The sequence below is a fragment of the Natrix helvetica genome (assembly GCF_964273705.1).
Source record: "Natrix helvetica genome assembly, chromosome: 2".
NCBI lineage: Eukaryota > Metazoa > Chordata > Lepidosauria > Squamata > Natricidae > Natrix > Natrix helvetica.
The window spans coordinates 83258285-83277318 of record NC_138552.1 but is presented as its reverse complement, the minus strand read 5'-3'; the positions used below and the strand labels follow the sequence as shown (position 1 = coordinate 83277318).

The 19034-nt window shown below is 43.7% G+C and overlaps 1 protein-coding gene across 1 annotated transcript in view; it reads right to left on the bottom strand.

The window, feature by feature from the left end:
• Window positions 1–2057: 2057 nt before the first annotated feature.
• Window positions 2058–19034, bottom strand: part of SH3GL2 (SH3 domain containing GRB2 like 2, endophilin A1) — a 115989-nt gene continuing 99012 nt past the window's right edge. The window contains exons 7-9 of the mRNA XM_081940181.1: window positions 14049–14152; window positions 5904–6028; window positions 2058–3139 (exon numbers count right to left, since the gene is read on the bottom strand). Of these exons, the coding sequence (XP_081796307.1) occupies window positions 2937–3139; window positions 5904–6028; window positions 14049–14152 (432 nt within the window). The 3' untranslated portion in view covers window positions 2058–2936. The remainder of the gene's footprint in view (window positions 3140–5903; window positions 6029–14048; window positions 14153–19034) is intronic.

The following is a 19034-nucleotide window of genomic DNA, read 5'->3' as shown; positions in this document are numbered from 1 at the left end:
ATGCGATAAAAGGTTCCAGCTTGACAGAAAATTATTTTTATTTATTTGATTCCTTCAAGTCGGCGTTGATTCTTAGAGACTTCCTGGACAATTAAACAAACTTTGGGTTGCATTAAAGGCAATCTGATATCAATGTACAATTGGTACTAAAATGAATATTTCATTATTCAAATTTGCAGTAATTTGCACCCTATCTGTATTTACTTATTTGTATCTGGCTTTTATTATTTTTACAAATAACTTGAAGTGGCGAGCATATTGTATACACTTCCTTCCTCCTTTGTCCTCCAACAACCACCCTGTCAGTTGAGTTGGGCTGAGCAAGAGTGACTAGCTCAAGATCATCCAGCTAGTTTTCATGGATAAAATCCGGGTTTCCATGTCCAGGTTTCTAGTCTGATGCCTTAAACAGTAGACTACTGTATCTTCCTCTTTCAAAACATTAGGAATGTTAAAAAACTCAGTGGTGGAAGAGTCAGATATTAAGTATATACTTTTACAGTTAGCAAATAAGTTGTAGATGTCCGAAGCCCAAGATGTAGACTAGAGTTCCCCAAGCATTCTGGGTTGGCGGCCCGTAGCGCCACCGCAGCACTCCTGGTGATGCTAGCATGAGTGGGGGGGGGATGTATGCATGCGTACTGGCCAGCCATTCACATGACTTCACATTTTATGATCTCATCACTTAACAATGGCAGTCCTGGCCCCAATTGCTGTCTTAACTCAAAAGACTTCTTATAATCAGGGATGGGCTGCTACAGCTAACATTACGGCTGGTTCAGAGAACTCCAAATTTTACCCCTGGCTGGCCCCACCCACCCTACCCCTCCCGTCCCAGGAGTCTCCACATGGCCCGTTTTGGATGCAAGGTAAGTGCAGGGCCCACGCGGAGGCTTAGGGAGGGGGAAAATGGGCCTCCCAGAAGCTCCAGAAGACCTCTGGAGCCCGGGGGAGGTGGTTTTTGCCCTCCCAGAGGCTCAAGGAAAGACTCCAGAGCCTGGGGAAGGCGAAAACACCCCCACACCGTGGTGCAGGAGGCCAACTAGGCCACCCCCACCATGCCCATGCCCACCCCACCCCACCAAGCAACCGGACAGAGAACCCATTGCTGAAATTTTTGAACCCCTCCCCTACTTATAGTATCTTGAATAGAAAACTGCAGCTGTCTGGTATTATTAAACACAAATATGAATGAAGAAAATGCAAAGATAACCATTGGGGCTTGTCAATCAGCATTTTTATTTGAAAGAACAACATTGTTCATGGTATAGTTTATACATGGAAAGCAAAAGGACTGCCTTCGTTTCACATGGTCCAATACTGAAGTGGCACATCTGAAGCAGCACAAGAAGGTTTATATACAGATTTACATAGAGAAACAGAATTCCGGGTAATTCAAATGAAACAACAATAAACCAGCTAGACAACATTTTACACCCCAACTGGAGGAAGTGGCACATAAATGCATAGAGGACAGCATGGAGAGAAAAATAATTGAAATGTGTTTGTGCATGTAACTATGTGTCACTATAATTCCTAAGCACACATACACACAAAAACCTGTTATTATTTAGTCCTCACTGAGGGCAGAATATACACAAATGATGTTCAGAGAACACAAGGTAGATGAAAATAAAACTACATGGTGTACGTTGCTTATTAGTAGTAGTAAATATATAGAATGAAGGGCTCATGACGTTTTAAAATTATACTCCTTATGCCTAGATTTTACACAAAGTAAAACAGTTGAACGTTGTTTTTTAAAATGTTTTCTCCAAGTATGATTGACTTCTGCTGGCATTGTGCTTTTAATATTTAAGTTTTCTAAGCAAGCACATGGGCTAACCTCCAAAGTTAATCTGTCCTGCTTTAACTTTTGGACGCTATAAAAAAAGCCTTTAAGTAACCTGGATATTGAACAGCTCTTGAATTAACAATCTAAAATGGGGCTGGCAGACTAAAAAGTTTAGTATTATTATTATTATTTTAACTAGAACCCCAGATTCACCAACCAGAGCCAGGTAAGAGCTAATACATTTAGATGTTTTTTTTAAAAAAACAAAAACAAGGGGCCTCTAAGCACACTAAGCAAAAGAATTTGTTCTGAGCACTAGCAGTCGTTAGGACCCTTTCACTTTAAAATGACAGCTGGGTACCTCAATTCTCCTCACGTCAGCAACTTTTAGGCAGAATTTTGCTGTTGTTGTCATTGCTAGTGTTAAACAATTGTGAATTAAAACACAATTGTCCACACACAGACACACACACAAGATCTATTAATAGATTCCTTAGATACCTCCTGCCACACCTGGAACATAGCAAATACAGCGCAGTGGGTGGCTGATGTGTAAAGCAACTGGAATATACATTTCGCAGTTTTCCCCAGCATTCAATCATTTCTGAGATAAGACAACACGAAAAAGCCAGTTAGCAATAATTAGGCCTGCATTAACCACACTGTTTGGATAGGGAAAGATGGAATGTACGAGGACGTGGTTTCCCCCCCCCCCCCCCTTCCTCTTCCTTGTAGAAAGAGAAGAAAATAATGATAGAATGGCAATATGCTTTATCTTACCCAATCACTCAGCTGTTTTCTTTCCATAATACTAAGACCTGCACCATTAATTGCCACATCCCCTCATCCCAACACTGCATAGAGATCTCTGTAGCAACCAAAGGAATAACCTGGACATCCCACGTGTCCGGCCTTAAGAAAATATCACACATCACCACTCTGCAGCAGGGTGACACAAAAAAAAATATCAAATATTATCTGTGGGGCCGATGCAGCTTATAGTTGTGATGTGGAATATCGCAGCCATTTCATTTATTGGTTTTCTTAATTTTTTTCAAAAGCAGTGGTACTAACAAATTACTTTTTTTAAAATATTATTATTTAGGAGAAAGAGTAATTTTGACAGGATGGATGGGCTACCCTAATGAGGCAAAGGAACAAGAATTTCCACATAATTGATGGGGAAGAAGCCAGACTGCCCATGAATCATGCCTTCGTACCAGTTATCATCAATCTGGTTTGTGAGGGTGATGACATCGCCTTCTTTAAAACCGAGCTCTCCTTCATTTTCAGGGTCAAAGTCATACAGAGCTCGACAGCACGGCTGATCCATAGCCACACCACCTGTGGAAAAAAAAAAGATAAAAGAGAAACATGGGGCTTACTAAAGGCAACTATAAGACACAGCACCGCATAGTGAACAGGCATTAAATACAGCAGGAAACAGAGTCGTCATGATACCTATGATTATGGAATATTACATGCCTGGTTTATGCTTACATCAGCACCAGAGGAAGACTTCATTCTTCCAGTTATTTTATGAATCTCTTATTAAAATAACATTAAGCCCTGAATATATGCTGGCTATTTTTTTAAAAAAACTTACTTTTTGAACTGGTTTATACGTTGCTTTGTTGTAAATTATTCGAATACTTACCTTAAAATGATATATGTTATATTATGTTATATTATCATTACATTATGTTATAAAAATATTATTAAAAGAACATCGCAATACCGATGTTCTATGATGCTTTGTTCTGCCTGTGGGTCATCCTTTAGCAGCTAACTGTATTCTCTCAGTCCTCTCTACATGGGGCTCCCCTTGAGATGCACCCGAAGGTTCCAGCTGGTCCAGAATGCAGCCGCGCGGGTTATTATGGGGAGTACTAGGTACTCCCATGTAACACCTCTCCTGCGCGAGCTGCACTGGCTACCTGTGGCCTTTCGGGTGCGTTTCAAGGTGTTGATCGTCATCTTCAAAGCGCTCCATGGCTCGGGACCTAGTTATTTGCAGGATCGCATTCTACCCCATACATCCCTGCGACCAATCCGCTCTCACAGAGAGGGCCTCCTCCGGGTACCATCCGCTAAACAGTGCGGGCGGGCGGTGCCTAGGAGTAGGGCCTTCTCTGTGATGGGCCCAACCCTCTGGAACGACCTCCCCCCCGATATTAGAACCACCTCTGATCTCCGCTCCTTCCGCAAGAAACTCAAGACCCACCTGTTTCGAGCAGCTGGTCTGACCTAATTATAATTATAATCTTAACTGTATTTAACATCTATTACTAACTTTCCTGGATGGCTTTTTAAATTTTTAAATTTTATATTGGGGTTTTAAACGGGTTTTAAAATTGTTTTTTAATTATTCAATTGGTTTTGGGGTTTTATATACAGACAGTGTGTGTGTGTTGTTTCTGCTCTATGTCTTATGTTATTTTCTGTTGTTTTGATTATGAATGGTCTGTACACCGCCCTGAGTCCCTACGGGGAGAGGGGGCGGTCTATAAATTAAATAAACTATAACTATAACTTGTGGATCATAATGAAATTTGTATACCTTTACAAATGATTGGATGGAATTGAAAATGAGATGCCACTACAGCAAATGCTATTTGTGCAAGAATGAAATGTTACTAACAACCAGCCAGAATGTTAAAATTTTATAACCTTTTACAGAGTATGATTTTTATTAATAGAAAAACCTCCTTGGAATTAAAGTTAACTCCTCCTGAAACTCTTGAGATGCAACTGAATCCATCTTAACTCTCTTTTCTTACCTCCATTTGGCCAGTAATATCATCTCAATATTAACTAGTCCAATCTTGCTTAGCTCTTTGATATCAGTCAAGGACCTGCCACCTAGATGGCTTTCCTTTGATAAAATACATTCTATGAAAGGAAGGAACAAAGAAAATGGATCTCTGTGTAACTGATCATCTATCCTCAGATGGTTTTGTGAATCTCATGAATCTTATCTAATATTTCAAAATCATTTAATCCCGCCCCAGCATCTCAAGGATCCCAGGATCAGAGGCTTGCCTCCAGAGAAAGGAAGAATTCTGTTCTGACTCAACTCACACTGGCAAGGCAGAAGTTAAGTAGAGTCCATTTATTGCACACTTAACTCAGCACCAAATGGTGCCGGTGAAACTCCACCTCATTCCTCAATTTTCCCTGAGTCTGAATTTCCTGGTGCCATGAACTAGCCGACTCATGAGGCAAAGAGGGAAATAACAATACCCACAAGTACCAAGTCCACAACACAAGTCCAGAGTTCCAAAAACCAAAGCACGGTCCAACTGTCCAAAATTAGAGACCCAAGTCCAGAGTCCACAACCAAAGAGGGAAGAAACACAGTCCAGGGGTCACTAGGAAGTATTCACAAAAGCTGGGAAGGTGCACATCAAAGCAAGCAGGTGTTCCCAAGAAATACACTTTCCCCTGGTGTTTGGTTAAATCACCCTTCCCCAGGTATTCCTTGTGAGGAGGGACAGGATTGTTTCCTCTTGAGCAGCCTCACTGACCTCCTCTATCCTCCCCACACTGTGCTCTTCTCATCCATGTATCAGGTAGGAGACGCAGCTGTTCTTTGTCATAGGTGGTCTGGAACCTGTCATCTCCACTGGCCCTCTGTAGCTGATCTGCTCCTAACAAGCAGCTTCCCATCCGGTTGGCTCTGCCAGTAGGTGGGTCCCTACCGGTTCAGCCCGGTTTGGCTGAACCAGTAGTGGTTTGGTGGCTTGGGTCGCTGGAATGGCAGCGACCCAGGCCTGCCATGCCCGCAAACTGGTTCCCCTTGTTTTTGTTTTTGAGTTCTGTGCATGCGCAGATCAATTTTAATTGCACTGCACACGAGCGAACCAGCAGTAGTGCCTGCCAGAACCCACCCCTGCTCTGTCCCCCTTCCCCTAATTGCCAGATGGCTTTGGGAGTGCCTAGTCCTCATCCCCCGGACTCTCCACTCATTCAGACGGGACCATGCCATCCCTGTCAGACGGTCTCAGTTCCAACTTCTGCTCCTCCGAACCGGGATCCAATGAAGCTATGACAATTACAGAAATTTTCTTTTACATTTCTTTTTCATCTCCTCTTTTCTCATTCTTACCTGAAGCCCTAGGAGTGGTAGCATTAGAGAGCCCTCCATTGTGCTGATTATTGTCACTTAATTCCAAGGTCATACGGGGCTTCGGCTGATATTCTCTTCTGGCCTGAACCGATGTTTCTTTTATTCTGTCAGAAAATGAGCAGTTACTAATTTGAACTAATCCAATTCTAATCCACTAAGACTAATCAAGGAAAACATTTTTTCTTGCATTTTCATAATTAGCAAGTCTACAAGCAAGCCATTAAGTATACCTCTACTACAGTACATCATGTAAAACTTTGCCTGATTATCAAACACAGTCATCTTCATTCTTTTGCCCCTAAAATTAATGTCATAATGATCTGCCACAAAAAAAGAATGCATAAATTGCACAAACATTTGATTCACGTTCAACGATTCTCTTGGACACCTTGACAGGGGACAAGTTTAGTTTAGGCTTCTATTTTGAACTATCTTTTCACCAGGTTGATATATACCTTGAATTTGATACAAATGCCAGTGTCATACATTCCATTTATTTCAATGGGTATGGAAGATGATCTTACAGGCTCTCCTTAACAATGAAGAATGAATGAATACATCATTGAAGTATTATACTATGGTATGTATTATAAGCTGGGACTGGGAGTGGTGTGGTGGCCTAGAGGTGTAGCTCTTGCCTCACAATCAGGAGGCTGTGAGTTTGATCCTAGGTAGAGGCAGATATTTCTCTTTCTGGGCACGTTGAGATTATATCTGCTGGATATAACTCCATATTGACAACAGGAAAGGCATCCAGCCAGTAAACACTCAGGTCCATTCACTCCACCTCACAAAGGATTATGGGGTCATTAAAAGATGGTGATTGTAAGCTGGGACTGGAGTTGATTGTGGCTGCTTGTTAAGACCATTATGTGCTGGAAAACAATAGGCCAGGTCATAAACATGTATAGAATCAGGTTGGACTTTATTCTCAGCCCTACAAATGTATTTATCTCCCAACTATCCAGAAAGCCGGTATCTGAGTTATAAGGGTTCTCAGTAATACTTTCTTATTTGTACTGTTCAGCTGATTCACTGCTTAAGAGAACCTTAGGCTACACTTTGGCTACCTTACTCGTAAAATAACATAGATAGTTACATTTTAAGATAGCCCAGCTATTCCTGATTGCAATTCCTTCAGTTTTCATATTCTTTGACAATGGGATTTCCCCATGAATTTTACTGTGCTCCTTAAAAAGAAAAGCTGTCATGTTATCTTTCCTTAGAAAACCTATACGAATCTATCACTAACATCAGATTTTGTCCATGGCTCCAAGGAGATCTAACCCCCTAACACTACTTTCATTTTAATTGTCAATGAGATTTTCCCATGTACTTTACTGTGATCAAAAAACAAGTCCAAACGAAAATCTGTCACATTCTCTTTCCTTAGAGAACATTTAGAATCTATTCCTAATATCAGTTTTCAGCCCTGACTCCAGAGAGAACAAAACGTAACCCAATCCTTAACTATAACCCTAGTTTAATTTTAATTGGCAATGGTATTTTCCCATGTATGTTACTATGCTCCACGTAGAAGTCTGAACGAAAATCTGACGTTCTCTTTCCTTAGGAATATCTAAGAATCTATTCTTAATATCAGTTTTCAGCCGTGACTCCAAAGAGAGCTAACCCTAACCCTATCCATAACCATAACTCTAGCTTCATTTTCATTGGCAATGGTATTTTCCCATGTTTTTTGTTGTGCCCCACATAGAAGTTCGAACAAAAAGCTGTAATGTTCTCTTTCCTTTAAGAATCTATCACTATCATCAATTTTCAGCCCTGACTCCATTGAGAGCTGACCCTAACCCTATCCTTAACCTGAACCCTAGTTTAATTTTCTAGGATTCCGGTTAAGGGTAGGGGTAGGACAGTAATGGTATCCGCTTTTCTTCACTACCGGTTCTGTAGCAGGAGCGCGCACATCTGGGCATGAGCAGAAGGTCCATGATGACATCTTGGTGGATGGGCGGAGCCTCCCACCGCCACCACTACTGGTTCGCCCGAACTGGTGCCAACTGGCAGAATACTACCTCTGGGGTAGGGTTAGCTCCCAATGGAGTCAGTGCTAAGAATAGATTCTTAGAGTTTCTCTAAGTAAGGAAAGAGAATGTGACGGATTTGGTTTTGGACTTGTTTGTTGAGTACAGTAAAATACCGTGTTTCCCCAAAAATAAGACAGGGTCTAAGCACTTGGCCTTATTTTCAGGGAAGTCTTATTATTTTTGAGGTACAGGAGGTGGTGAGCATGGTCACCTCATGGCTGCTGCTGTGTTGCAATATTTTCCGGGAGGGCTTATTTTGGATACATAGGAAAACTCCTTTGTCAATGAAAATGAAATTAGGGTTAGGGTTATGGATTGATTTAGGATTAGCTGTCATTGAAGTCATGGCCAAAAACTCATGTTAGGAATAGATTCTTAGAGGTTCCCCATCCCCTTTTCCATCTTCCTCTGGCCCTCTTAGACATACCGTAGTTTTTGGAGTATAAGATGCACCGGAGTATAAGACACACCAAGGTTTTGAAGAGGCAATTTTTTAAAAAAACCCTCCCCAAAACAGCCCATTTTTCATCAAAAAGGCCCATTTTTCAAAAAAAAAGGGCATGAATAGCCCTTAGCGGCTTGTAGAGTGTTCCGGGGGGGGCGAGCAAAAAATGGCCCATTTTTCGCTCATTTCTGCCCTCTCCAGGCCCCAGGAGCTCTCTGAAAGCCTCCTACAAGCTATGCATGGCCATTTTGGTGAACAGGGCGTGGTTTCAGGAGGAAAAAATGCTGTATTTAGTGTATAAGATGCACACAGATTTTCGGCCTCCTTTTTGAGGGAAAAAGGTGCGTCTTATACTCCGAAAAATACGGTATTAGAGCATAGTAATATATGGGAAAATCCCATTGACAATGAAAATTGAATCTAGGGTTAGGGTTAAGGAACTGGTTATGGTTATGATCAGCTCTTTTTGGAGTCGGGGTCAAAAAGTGATGTTAGGGATAGATTCTTAGAGGTTTTCTAAAGAAAGTGTCATCCTTAACTCTAGTTTCATTTCCACTGGCAATGGGTTTTCCACAGGTATTTTATTGTGGTCCATAAAGAAGTCAGAATGAAAAGCTGCCAGGTTCTCTTTCCTTAGAGAACCTTGAAGGTAAAAGGTAAAGGTTCCCCTCGCACATATGTGCTAGTCATTGCTGACTCTAGGGGGTGGTTCTCATCTCTGTTTCAAAGCCGAAGAGCCTGCTCTGTCTGAAGATGTCTCCGTGGTCATGTGACCAGCATGACTAAATGCCGAAGGCGCATGGAACACTGTTACCTTCCCACCAAAGGTGGTTCCTATTTTTTCTACTTGCATTTTTACACGCTTTCGAACTGCTAGGTTGGCAGAAGCTGGGACAAGTAACAGGAGCTCACTCCGTTATGCGGTGCTGGAGATTCAAACCTCTGAACCTCTGATCGACAAGCTCAGTGTCTTGGCTACTGAGCCATCGTATCCCTCTTAACCTTGAAGACTCTACCCCTAATATCAGCTATTGGGCCTGATTCCAAAGAGACCCAACCCAACCCATAACCCTACGCCTAGTTTCATTTTCATAGTCAACGGGATTTTCCCATGCATGTTACTCTGGCCCAGACAGATGTCCTAACAAAAAGCTGTCGGAGTCACTTTATCTTTGAGAGCCTATAAGAATCTATCCATAACATTTTCAGCCCTGATTCCAAGGAGACTTAATCCTAATCCTAACTCTATTCCTATCTCTAACCCTATTTTAATGTTCTTCGGCAAAGGGATTTTCCCATGATTTTTTTTTTACTCTGGGACAGAGACAAGTCTGAATGAAAAGGCTCCTAATTGCTTTCCTTAGGGAATCTCTAACAATATATCCCTAACATCGGTTTTTGGCCCTGACTCCAAGGTGTTGCATGCAGGAGATATTTCAAGATACCTGGTCTTTTTTGTCAAAGAACACAGTACTTGTACTTGAAGTTTTATAGCTTTTATGGGATTTACCCTCTATTGAAGGTCTGATTATTACAAACCTATTTTCTTTAAACAGAAACCTGAGTTTCTGCTTAAAGAATTAGGGATAATGTTTCCCATTTCCATGAAGGCAGAGGCTATACAGATTCCTAAGCTCACTGGATTTCCTGACATTTCTATTGATGGAATCCAATAGAGGAGACTTGTCCATTGTGGTTAATGTCAAGAGTACCTTTTTCTGATATAGAAAGTCTATATCAGGCTGATTCGAAGCACATAGGCAAATATATACTGTTGAAGCCACTTTGTCAAAATCCATGATAATTTCACTAAACAACAGACTTGTACAATATGTCTTTAAACTGTGATCGATGATAGTTAAAGTCTAGATAGGCTTAGGATTGGAATATAAGATTTTTAAGTTGAAAAACACTATGGTTCTATCTACAGTATTTAAACCCTGCAAAATCAAGTTACAGTTATTTTTTAATAATTATTTCAAGATGATGTCACTGTCAGGATTCCGACGGATGCCCTAATTAAATTAAATGTATTTATATGCCCTGAATGACCACTTAACCTGCCTATAAATTCTTGAATCCCCTCCACCACTGGATGAGATTCTTCAAAATAGTCTGAAACAATTAACAAAAGTCCTGAAGAAATTTTCAGAAAATAATTCATTTAAAAAAAGAGAGATTTCAATACAAATCATTATGACCAGGGCTAAAGGGAAATATAACATCATGACTATATGGAATTGAAGCAGGATTTAAAATCCATCCAAAAAAATAACCAAGCAAGCTCACTAGACAGTGAAAAAAGACAGGTCAACCCTATTTGGTTCATAGGGGAATGAATCATTTCCTTTTCTTTAATGTCCAAGTAGAACTTGGAAAATGGGGCTTTGAAGGCCTCATTGCATTACATCACTTGAGTCCAACTGCAAGAAAAGGAGAAGCAGAATAAATCCAGAAAGATTGGGCATAGTCAGTGAGCAAGAAAAAAATCAAAAAGTGCAGGTAAATGCGTGTCGAGAATATTTCATCAGCCTGGGGAAAAACATGGAGTCCCTAAGATCCTCTGAGATATTATTAGTTATGAGATTCTAGAGAGAAAATAAAGATAGTCCTCAACGTATGACCACACACCAAAACATTTGTTAAGGGAGTTTTACCCCATTTTATGACTCTCCTTGCCAGATGTCTATATATGTCATTTCAAAAATTAGTCGTATGAGGTTCTGCACTTGAAGACAGTCTAGATCAGCGATGGCGAACCTTTTTTGGCTCGCGTGCCACAAGTGGGGGGAGCGCAGGGGGTTCGTGTGCATGCGTGCACAAAAGGTGTGGAAACCCCCCCCCCATTTTACATGCTTTTTTCGCCCACCCCAGGCTCCAGAGGCTTTATAGGAGCCTGGGGAGGGCAAAAAGAGCCTCCCCCGCCACCCCCCGGAGGCCCTCCAAAGGCTTCAGGGATCGTCCGGAGGCTTCCCTGAAGCCTTTGGAATGCTTAAAACGACCCTCCGTGCAAACCGGAAGTGACTTCCGTTTTGCTCGGAGGGTCGTTTTGAGCGCTCCGAAGGCTTCAGGGACCGTCCGGAGGCTTCCCTGACGCATTCGGAGCGCTCAAAACGACCCTCCGAGCAAAACGGAAGTGACTTCTGGTTTGCTCGGAGGGTCGTTTTGAGCGCTTCGAAGGCTTCAGGGGCCCTCCGGAGGCTTCCCTGAAGCCTTCGGAGCGCTTAAAACGACCCTCCGAGCAAACCGGAAGTCATTTCCGATTTGCTCGGAGGGTTGTTTTAAGTGTTCAGAAGGCTTCAGGGAAGCCTCCGGACAGTCCCTGAAGCCTCCGGAGGGCCTCCGGGGGCGGGGGAGGCTCTTTTCGCTCTCCCCAGACTCCTATAAAGCCTCTGGAGCCTGGGGAGGGCGAAAAATGGCTTTTAAAAATGGTGAACTCAGCTGGCCAGCGCCAAATGACTCAGCATGAAAAATTGGGGAGAACCATGCAGAGGAAAAGGAGGAGGAAGGAAAGGGGGGAGAGAAATGGGGGGAGAAAGAGAGACACACAAAGGGGGGGAAGTTGGGAGACGCTCCCTCTAAATACTGACGCCCTCTGCTTTTTGGGGGAAAGGGAGTGATCTCAGGAGGGGAAAGGAGAGGACGGTCCTTGGTGAAGCTCTACCCCCTATTCCCCCTATCCCAGTTAAGCCAGCTTGGTTTGGGACCCAGCCTTTCTAACTTCATTTGGGATCTTCTAACTTAGGATCTTCCTTTCCTCTCCTCGCCCCCTTTGCTGGCACTTTCAGAACTTCTCTTTGTTGGGTGGGTGATTGAGGGTGGGGGACATTTGACGACCTAAGGACCCAAAGCCAGGAAAAACATAGAGGAAGAAAAGTAGCAGATCATCTAGCGGAAAGCAGGACGCTTTCCTGTTTTCCACGACCCACAGCCCTGCTGTAGGATGAAACATTTTCTTGAAATCTGCTTCTCATTTTCCACGGGAATTGACGTTCTCTACCTCCCTCTCCCCAACTCTCTCTGCCGTTTTATTTAACCCTTGGATCTATTGAACCACCAAGTCCAAACCCCCAAACCCTTTTCTTAAAAGCAAGCCCATCAGGGCTCAGTATCTTCTCTGTTGCATTTCTCTTTTTATCTGTTTCTCTTTCTCCCTCCCCCTCTCTTCCTCCTCCGTTTCTCCCTCCCCTTTCCTTCCTCCTCCTTTTCCTTTGTGAGGTTCCTCCCAGTTCATGCTGAGCCATTTGGGGGGGGGGGGTGCTCAGAGTGAGAGAAAAAGAAAGACGGATTGGGGAACTTTGACCAACCATGCCAGGGAGCAAAGAGATGGGGATGTCCTGTTTCGTAGCCACAGCAGCTGCAGATGTTTCGATGTTCCTTTTTATTTGCTCACATTTGGAGAATTCCCACCCTCTTTTCTTCTCCTTTCCTGCCTGGCTTTGCAGGCACCCACAGTTGCGGGCTGTGAAGAAGGAGCACCGAACCGTGTATTGATGGGTGGGGAGAGGAGGTCCTTGGGGGGGGGGGAGACAGAGAGAGGGAGGAAGTCTCTTACGCCTCTTTCCTTTCATTGGATTTATATTAATTGTCCTTTCTAGTCCTAGACCCCGTCCTGAAGCCTCCGGAGAAAAATGACCCAATGTGCAAATCGGAAGTCCGTTCCCGAACTTCCGGTTTGCGTGTTGGGTTGTTTTTCGCCCTCCGGAGCAAAGTGTGTGGGGGGAATATGAAGGCCAAAAATCAGCTGGCCAGCGTGCGCATGCGCACTGGAGCTGACAGGTCAATGCCTTGCGTGCCCTAGTAAATGGTTCCACGTGCCACCTGTGGCACACATGCCATAGGTTCGCCATCACGGGAATATATGGAGCAAACACATTTGGGGGGGTAGGGAAGCCTATGCACAGGGATAATGCATGTGTCCATAGTTCCATGCATGGGATGTTTTGTATATCTCTAAAAGCAACGGCTTCATCCGTCACTCTAGAAATTACATATTTAATAGGCAGCCAAATTGTGGGTTGGAACAATGGAGCACTGTGGGAAGCTATTTTCACAGGAATAGCTGTTGCAAAATGTATCGTGTCCCAGCACTAAAAGGTAGGTAAAGGTAAAGGTTCCCCTCGCACATATGTGCTAGTCGTTTCTGAGTCTAGGAGGCGGTGCTCATCTCCATTTCAAAGCCGAAGAGCCAGCGGTGTCTGAAGATGTCTCTGTGGTCATGTGACCGGCATGACTAAACACCAAAGGCACACGGAACACTGTTATCTTCCCACCAAAGGTGGTTTCTATTTTTCTACTTGCATTTTTTACGTGCTTTTGAACTGCTAGGTTGTCAGAAGCTGGGATAAGTAACGGGAGCTCACTCCATTACGCAGCGCTAGGGATTCGAACCGCCGAACTGCCGACCTTCTGATCGACAAGCTCAGCGTCTTAGCCTCTGAGCCACTTCATCCCTGTTGTCCCAGCCCTAAAATAAAATTAAATGTATCTATGTATTTTGCTCTATAACCCATGGAAAGTTGCTCCCCCATTGAAAAGGCAACACAGCCATATCTCAGTGTAATTTCACCTCAGTTTTCAACCCCGATATCAAAAACATGTGCGCAAATACTTCTGTTCAATTTTTGCTACCTTTCTTCCAGCTTGAGACTAACTTGTTGGAGAATCTCTGAGGCTTGCCTGTGGTATTCCAGCTGGGCTTGGACTAGTGCACAAAGCTGGCTCACTTGTTCAACCTGCAAAGAACAGAACATAAAATCACAGGGCTGGAAGGGACTTCAGAGGTCTTCTAGCCCAATCCTCTGCTCGAGGGAAGGACTATCTGCTACCCTAGTCAAATGGCTGTCGAGTCTATTTCTGAAAAAACCTCCAGCAATGGAGCACCCTCAACTCAGAGGGGGGGGGCGGAGGGACGGAAGGAAGGAGAGGGACGGAGAGAGAGGGAGGGAGGTAGAGGGAGAGAAAAAGAGAAAGAATGAGGGAGGGAAGGAAGGAGAGGGAGGGAAGGAAGGAAGTAGAGGAAGAAAGAGATGGAAGGACAGAGAGAGAGTGAGAGAGTGACCGATGGAGGGAGGGAGGGAAGGAAGGAAGGAGGGGGAGGGAGAGAGAGGGAGGGAGGTAGAGGGAGGGAAAAAGAGAAAGAATGAGGGAGGGAAGGAAGGAGAGGGAGGGAAGGAAGGAAGTAGAGGAAGAAAGAGATGGAAGGACAGAGAGAGAGTGAGAGAGTGACCGATGGAGGGAGGGAGGGAAGGAAGGAAGGAGGGGGAGGGAGAGAGAGGGAGAGAGGGATGGAAGGAGAGGGAGGGAGAGAAGGGAGGGGAGAGAGCGAGAGAGAGGGAGGGAGGTAGAGGGAGGGAAAAAGAGAAAGAAGGAGGGAGGGAAGGAAGGAAGGAGAGGGAGGGAAGGAAGGAAGCAGAGGAAGAAAGAGATGGGAGAGAGAGAGAGAGAGAGAGAGAGAGAGAGAGAGAGAGAGAGAGAGAGAGAGAGACCGACCAATGGAGGGAGGGAGGGAAGGAAGGAAGGAGGGGGAGGGAGAGAGAGGGAGGGAGGGATGGAAGGAGAGGGAGGGAGAAGGGAGGGGAGAGAGGGAGGGAGGTAGAGGGAGGAAAAAAGAGAAAGAAGGAGGGAGGGAAGGAAGCAGAGGGAGGGAAGGAAGGAAGCAGAGGAAGAAAGAGATGGAAGGACAGAGACAGAGACAGAGCGACCAATGGAGGGAGGGAGGGAAGGGATAAATAAGGGGGAGGGAGAGAGGGGAAGGGAGGGATGGAAGGAGAGGGAGGGAGAGAAGGGAGGGGAGAGAGAGAGAGAGGAAGGGAGGGAGAGAGACCTTATTACAACTCTCTTCTGTAGTGAATTCAGTTCTCTGAAAAAGCAATGAGTAAGGAAAAGTGAAATTTGAACTGAATATTAGAACTGGAGAAAAAAGGACAGCTAATGTTCATATCACTTCTTACTGGGCATTTTCTGGAGGGCTACCCAAAAGGTAGTTCCTAAAGTATGATTATAGGGTGAACTTCACTTTAACCAACAAGCCACTCACGTTCATAAGCAAGTGTGCATATACAAAAACACTGAATGCAGATTAATTATGCCTTATTTATAAAAGAATCTTGATATGCATGCATACACTGTGGCAAGTCTAGTTATTGTTTAAAAAAAGAAGCCTGACTATGCAAGGCACACCTATTGCGGTTCACATGCAAATAAAAACAATTCATACATTTAATCAAAGTCACCAATATTCACAAAGAAAACTTTCTTAAGGAATGGCCTATTCAATTTAGCTTACCAATTCAGAGACATTATATACTTGGCACGTTGGGGTCCTCCACCAGACTAATTCTGCAAACCAGCTAAAGAAGTCTTTAGATCTGGGATGTCCAACCTTGGCAACTTTAAGATTTGAGGATTTCAACACTCAGAATTCTCCAACCAGCATGAATTCAGGAAGTTGAAGTCCACAGGTTGTAAAATTGCCAAAATTGGAAAACCCTGCTTTAGATTATTCCTGAACAAGTCCTTGACTGAGGTTGCATCTCAGAATGTTATACAGTAATACTATTATCATTAAAGCAATACTATTTCTTCAGGGCAATAAGTTCTTGCTAAAGGTATGGTACAGATAGTCCTCAACGTACGAACACAACTGAGCCCAACATTTCTGTTGTTAAGGGAGACCTTTGTTAAGTGAGTTTTGCCTTTTTTGCCACAGCTGTTACGTAAATCACTGCAGTTGATAAGTTAGTAACCTGGTTGTTAAGTGAATCGGTCTTCCTTATTGACTTTGCTTGTCAGAAAGTTGCAATGGTCGTAAGTATGACACAGTTGCCAAGCATCTGAATTTTGATCACATGATCCTGGGGAGGCTGCAAATGTCTTAACTGTGAAAAATGGCCATAAGTCACTTTTTTCACAGCTGTTGTAACTTTGAATGGCCACTTAATGAACTGTTGTAAGTTGAGGACCACTTGTACTTGACACAATGGTGGGGAAAACCTGCTCATTTATAAGCAAAGCCTTATGGGAAAAAACATGTTTTCATGTCAGAGTGCAGGCAGTCCTCAACTGAACAGCCATTTACTTAGTAATCATTCAAAGTTACGACGACACTGAAAAAAATTAGCTACAACCAGTCCTCATCAGGGGTGGGCAGCTACCGGTTCGGTAGCTAGCATTATGGTCGGTTTGGAGAACCTTCAAATCCCACCCCTGGTGGCCCCTCCAACGCCCCCCCCATCCCCCTCCCAGGAGTCTCCATGCGGCCCATTTTGGATGTGAGGAAAGTGCAGGGCCCACACAGAGGCTCGGAGAAGGGGGAAAAAACAGGCTTCTCAGAAGTTCCGGAAGATCAGAACTGGTCCATTTCTGGCCTCCGGAGCACTACAAAGGGCCTCTGGAGCCTGGAGGATGCAGTTTTCACCTTCCCAGAGGCTCGAGGAAAGCCTCTGGAGCCAGAGGAAGGCGAAAACACCCCCTTCCCCCCTGCCGTGGTGCAGGAGGCTGACTAGACCTCACCCATCATGACTACACCAACCCAGCAACCAGGCAGAGAACCTGTTGCTGAAATTTTTGAAGCCCACCCCTGGTCCTCACACTTGTGAATGTAGCAGCATCCCCATGGTCAGGTGATCAAAATTCTGGTGCTGGGCAACCAGCATGTACTTACAATGGTTACAGCCTCCCAGGGTCATGTGATCATCATCGGTGACCTTCCTAGCTTTCAACATGCAAAGTCAAGGAGGATAAGCCAGATCGGTTTAAGGACTGCAGTGATACACCCTAGTCTTGGGTTGGCAATGTATGTATGTATGTATGTATGTTGGCAATGTATGTATGTATGTATGTATGTATGTATGTATGTATGTATAAGCCATGATTGAAATAATGTATTTGCCACTTTAAATGCTCAAGTGAGATGTGATTGGATGCTGCTGCTTTAATCAGCCATAAGAGGGAGTAGGAACTACTACTGTTTGTTCCTGGTTGTTCCTGTATGTTCTCCGTGCTTGTTATTGGGGTTGAATACTGTGTACTGGATGGTAGCTACTCTGTATGTTAGTTACCTGTCTACATGGTGAATCGTGAGTTGAGCATCTGTAAACCAACGTGTTGTATCATAGACTGTGTATATAATTCAAGACTACTTATCGCTTGTTTTGGAGAATGTTTATCCTACTTTATTTTTGTTAACACAAGTAAAGTTATCCTTGTTTTAACTTTGGAGGATGTGATTGATAGCGTAACTATTCAACGGCACATTCCTTGCTACCTTCTGCTACTCAACTCTAGTCTCCAAAAAGAGATATACTTAACAACAACCATGGCCCAAAAAATTGGGCTCAACTCACTTAAACAACCAGCTTGCTTAGCAATGGAAATTCTGCTCCCAACTGCAGTTGTACGTTGAGGACTACCTGTAAAAAAAATGTTCCTTTTCCACACTAATAAAATATAGAATGATGGTCTGGCTGAATCAATGCCCAGACCATTTTTATTGTTCTGGGTTTCAGCTGGAGACAAAATTGGAAGTGTCTCATGGGGATAGTTGCCATTCATTTTCCAGAAAACACGTGAAACTTCACATTGACATAGATTTAGCCTGACCAGATTGGAATTTGTTAGCTTGATTGAATTCTATATATCCAGTTTCAGGCGAGAACAAGAAATACTGTGATCCTGCTATATAATTAATTGAATTTCGTTCCAGCATGTTCAAATATGATATATAATTCAATTTATTTAAAGCTTAACTTATTTGCACACGCGAAGCTGAAGGAGGGGGGGTGTAAAACGATACGACATTTTATCCGTCTGGAGGAATTTTTTGAGGCACGTCACCATTATTTTCACTGCAGGTATTTTTAGTCACTGTGGAATATTCAAGACTATTCAAATAATTCATAAGGGAGTTGGAATTTATGTTGTGATCCATGGGGTTCTGCTTCAGTCCAAACAGTGTCTAAGAGTATTACTATGTCTTCCTCCAAAATGCCATTCTCATGAAAATCGATAGCAAGTAGAATAATTTACTGACAGTGCCAATTTCACCTCCAAACAGGTTTGCACAATCTTGCCCTTGGAATTCCAAAACGCAAAACGCTTTTCTATTAGGAAAACCACATTTCATTTCATTACGTAATACAGTGCTTTTCAACCCTGGCAGCTTTAAGGCGTGTGGACTTCAACTCCCAGAAGCTGGCTGGGGAATTCTGGGAGTTGAAGTCCATATGTCTTAAAGTTGCCAGGGTTGAAAAACACCAGTGTAATATTTTGCCTTTGAAATCCAGATCTACACACTAGGGCAGTGATGGCTAACCTTTTTGTCTTTGTGTGCCAAAATTGTGCGCACGCACGCCCATACCCATAATGCAATGCGCCCTGCCTCCTGTGCATGTGTGCACAACCAACCTGTGCTCCCCCCATGCATTTGTGTGACCGCCTCCTGTGGCCCTCCCACGCATTGTGCCCCGTTTTGGGCCTAGCAGGCCTCCCTAAAGCCTTCTGAAACCAAAAAGGGGGTGTGGGGGGACACCGCATCCCCCCATGACCCCTCACCATCAAGGATATGTGCATGCCTCCCTTGCACATCTGTGCGTGTCTCCCGCATGTGTAGCCAAG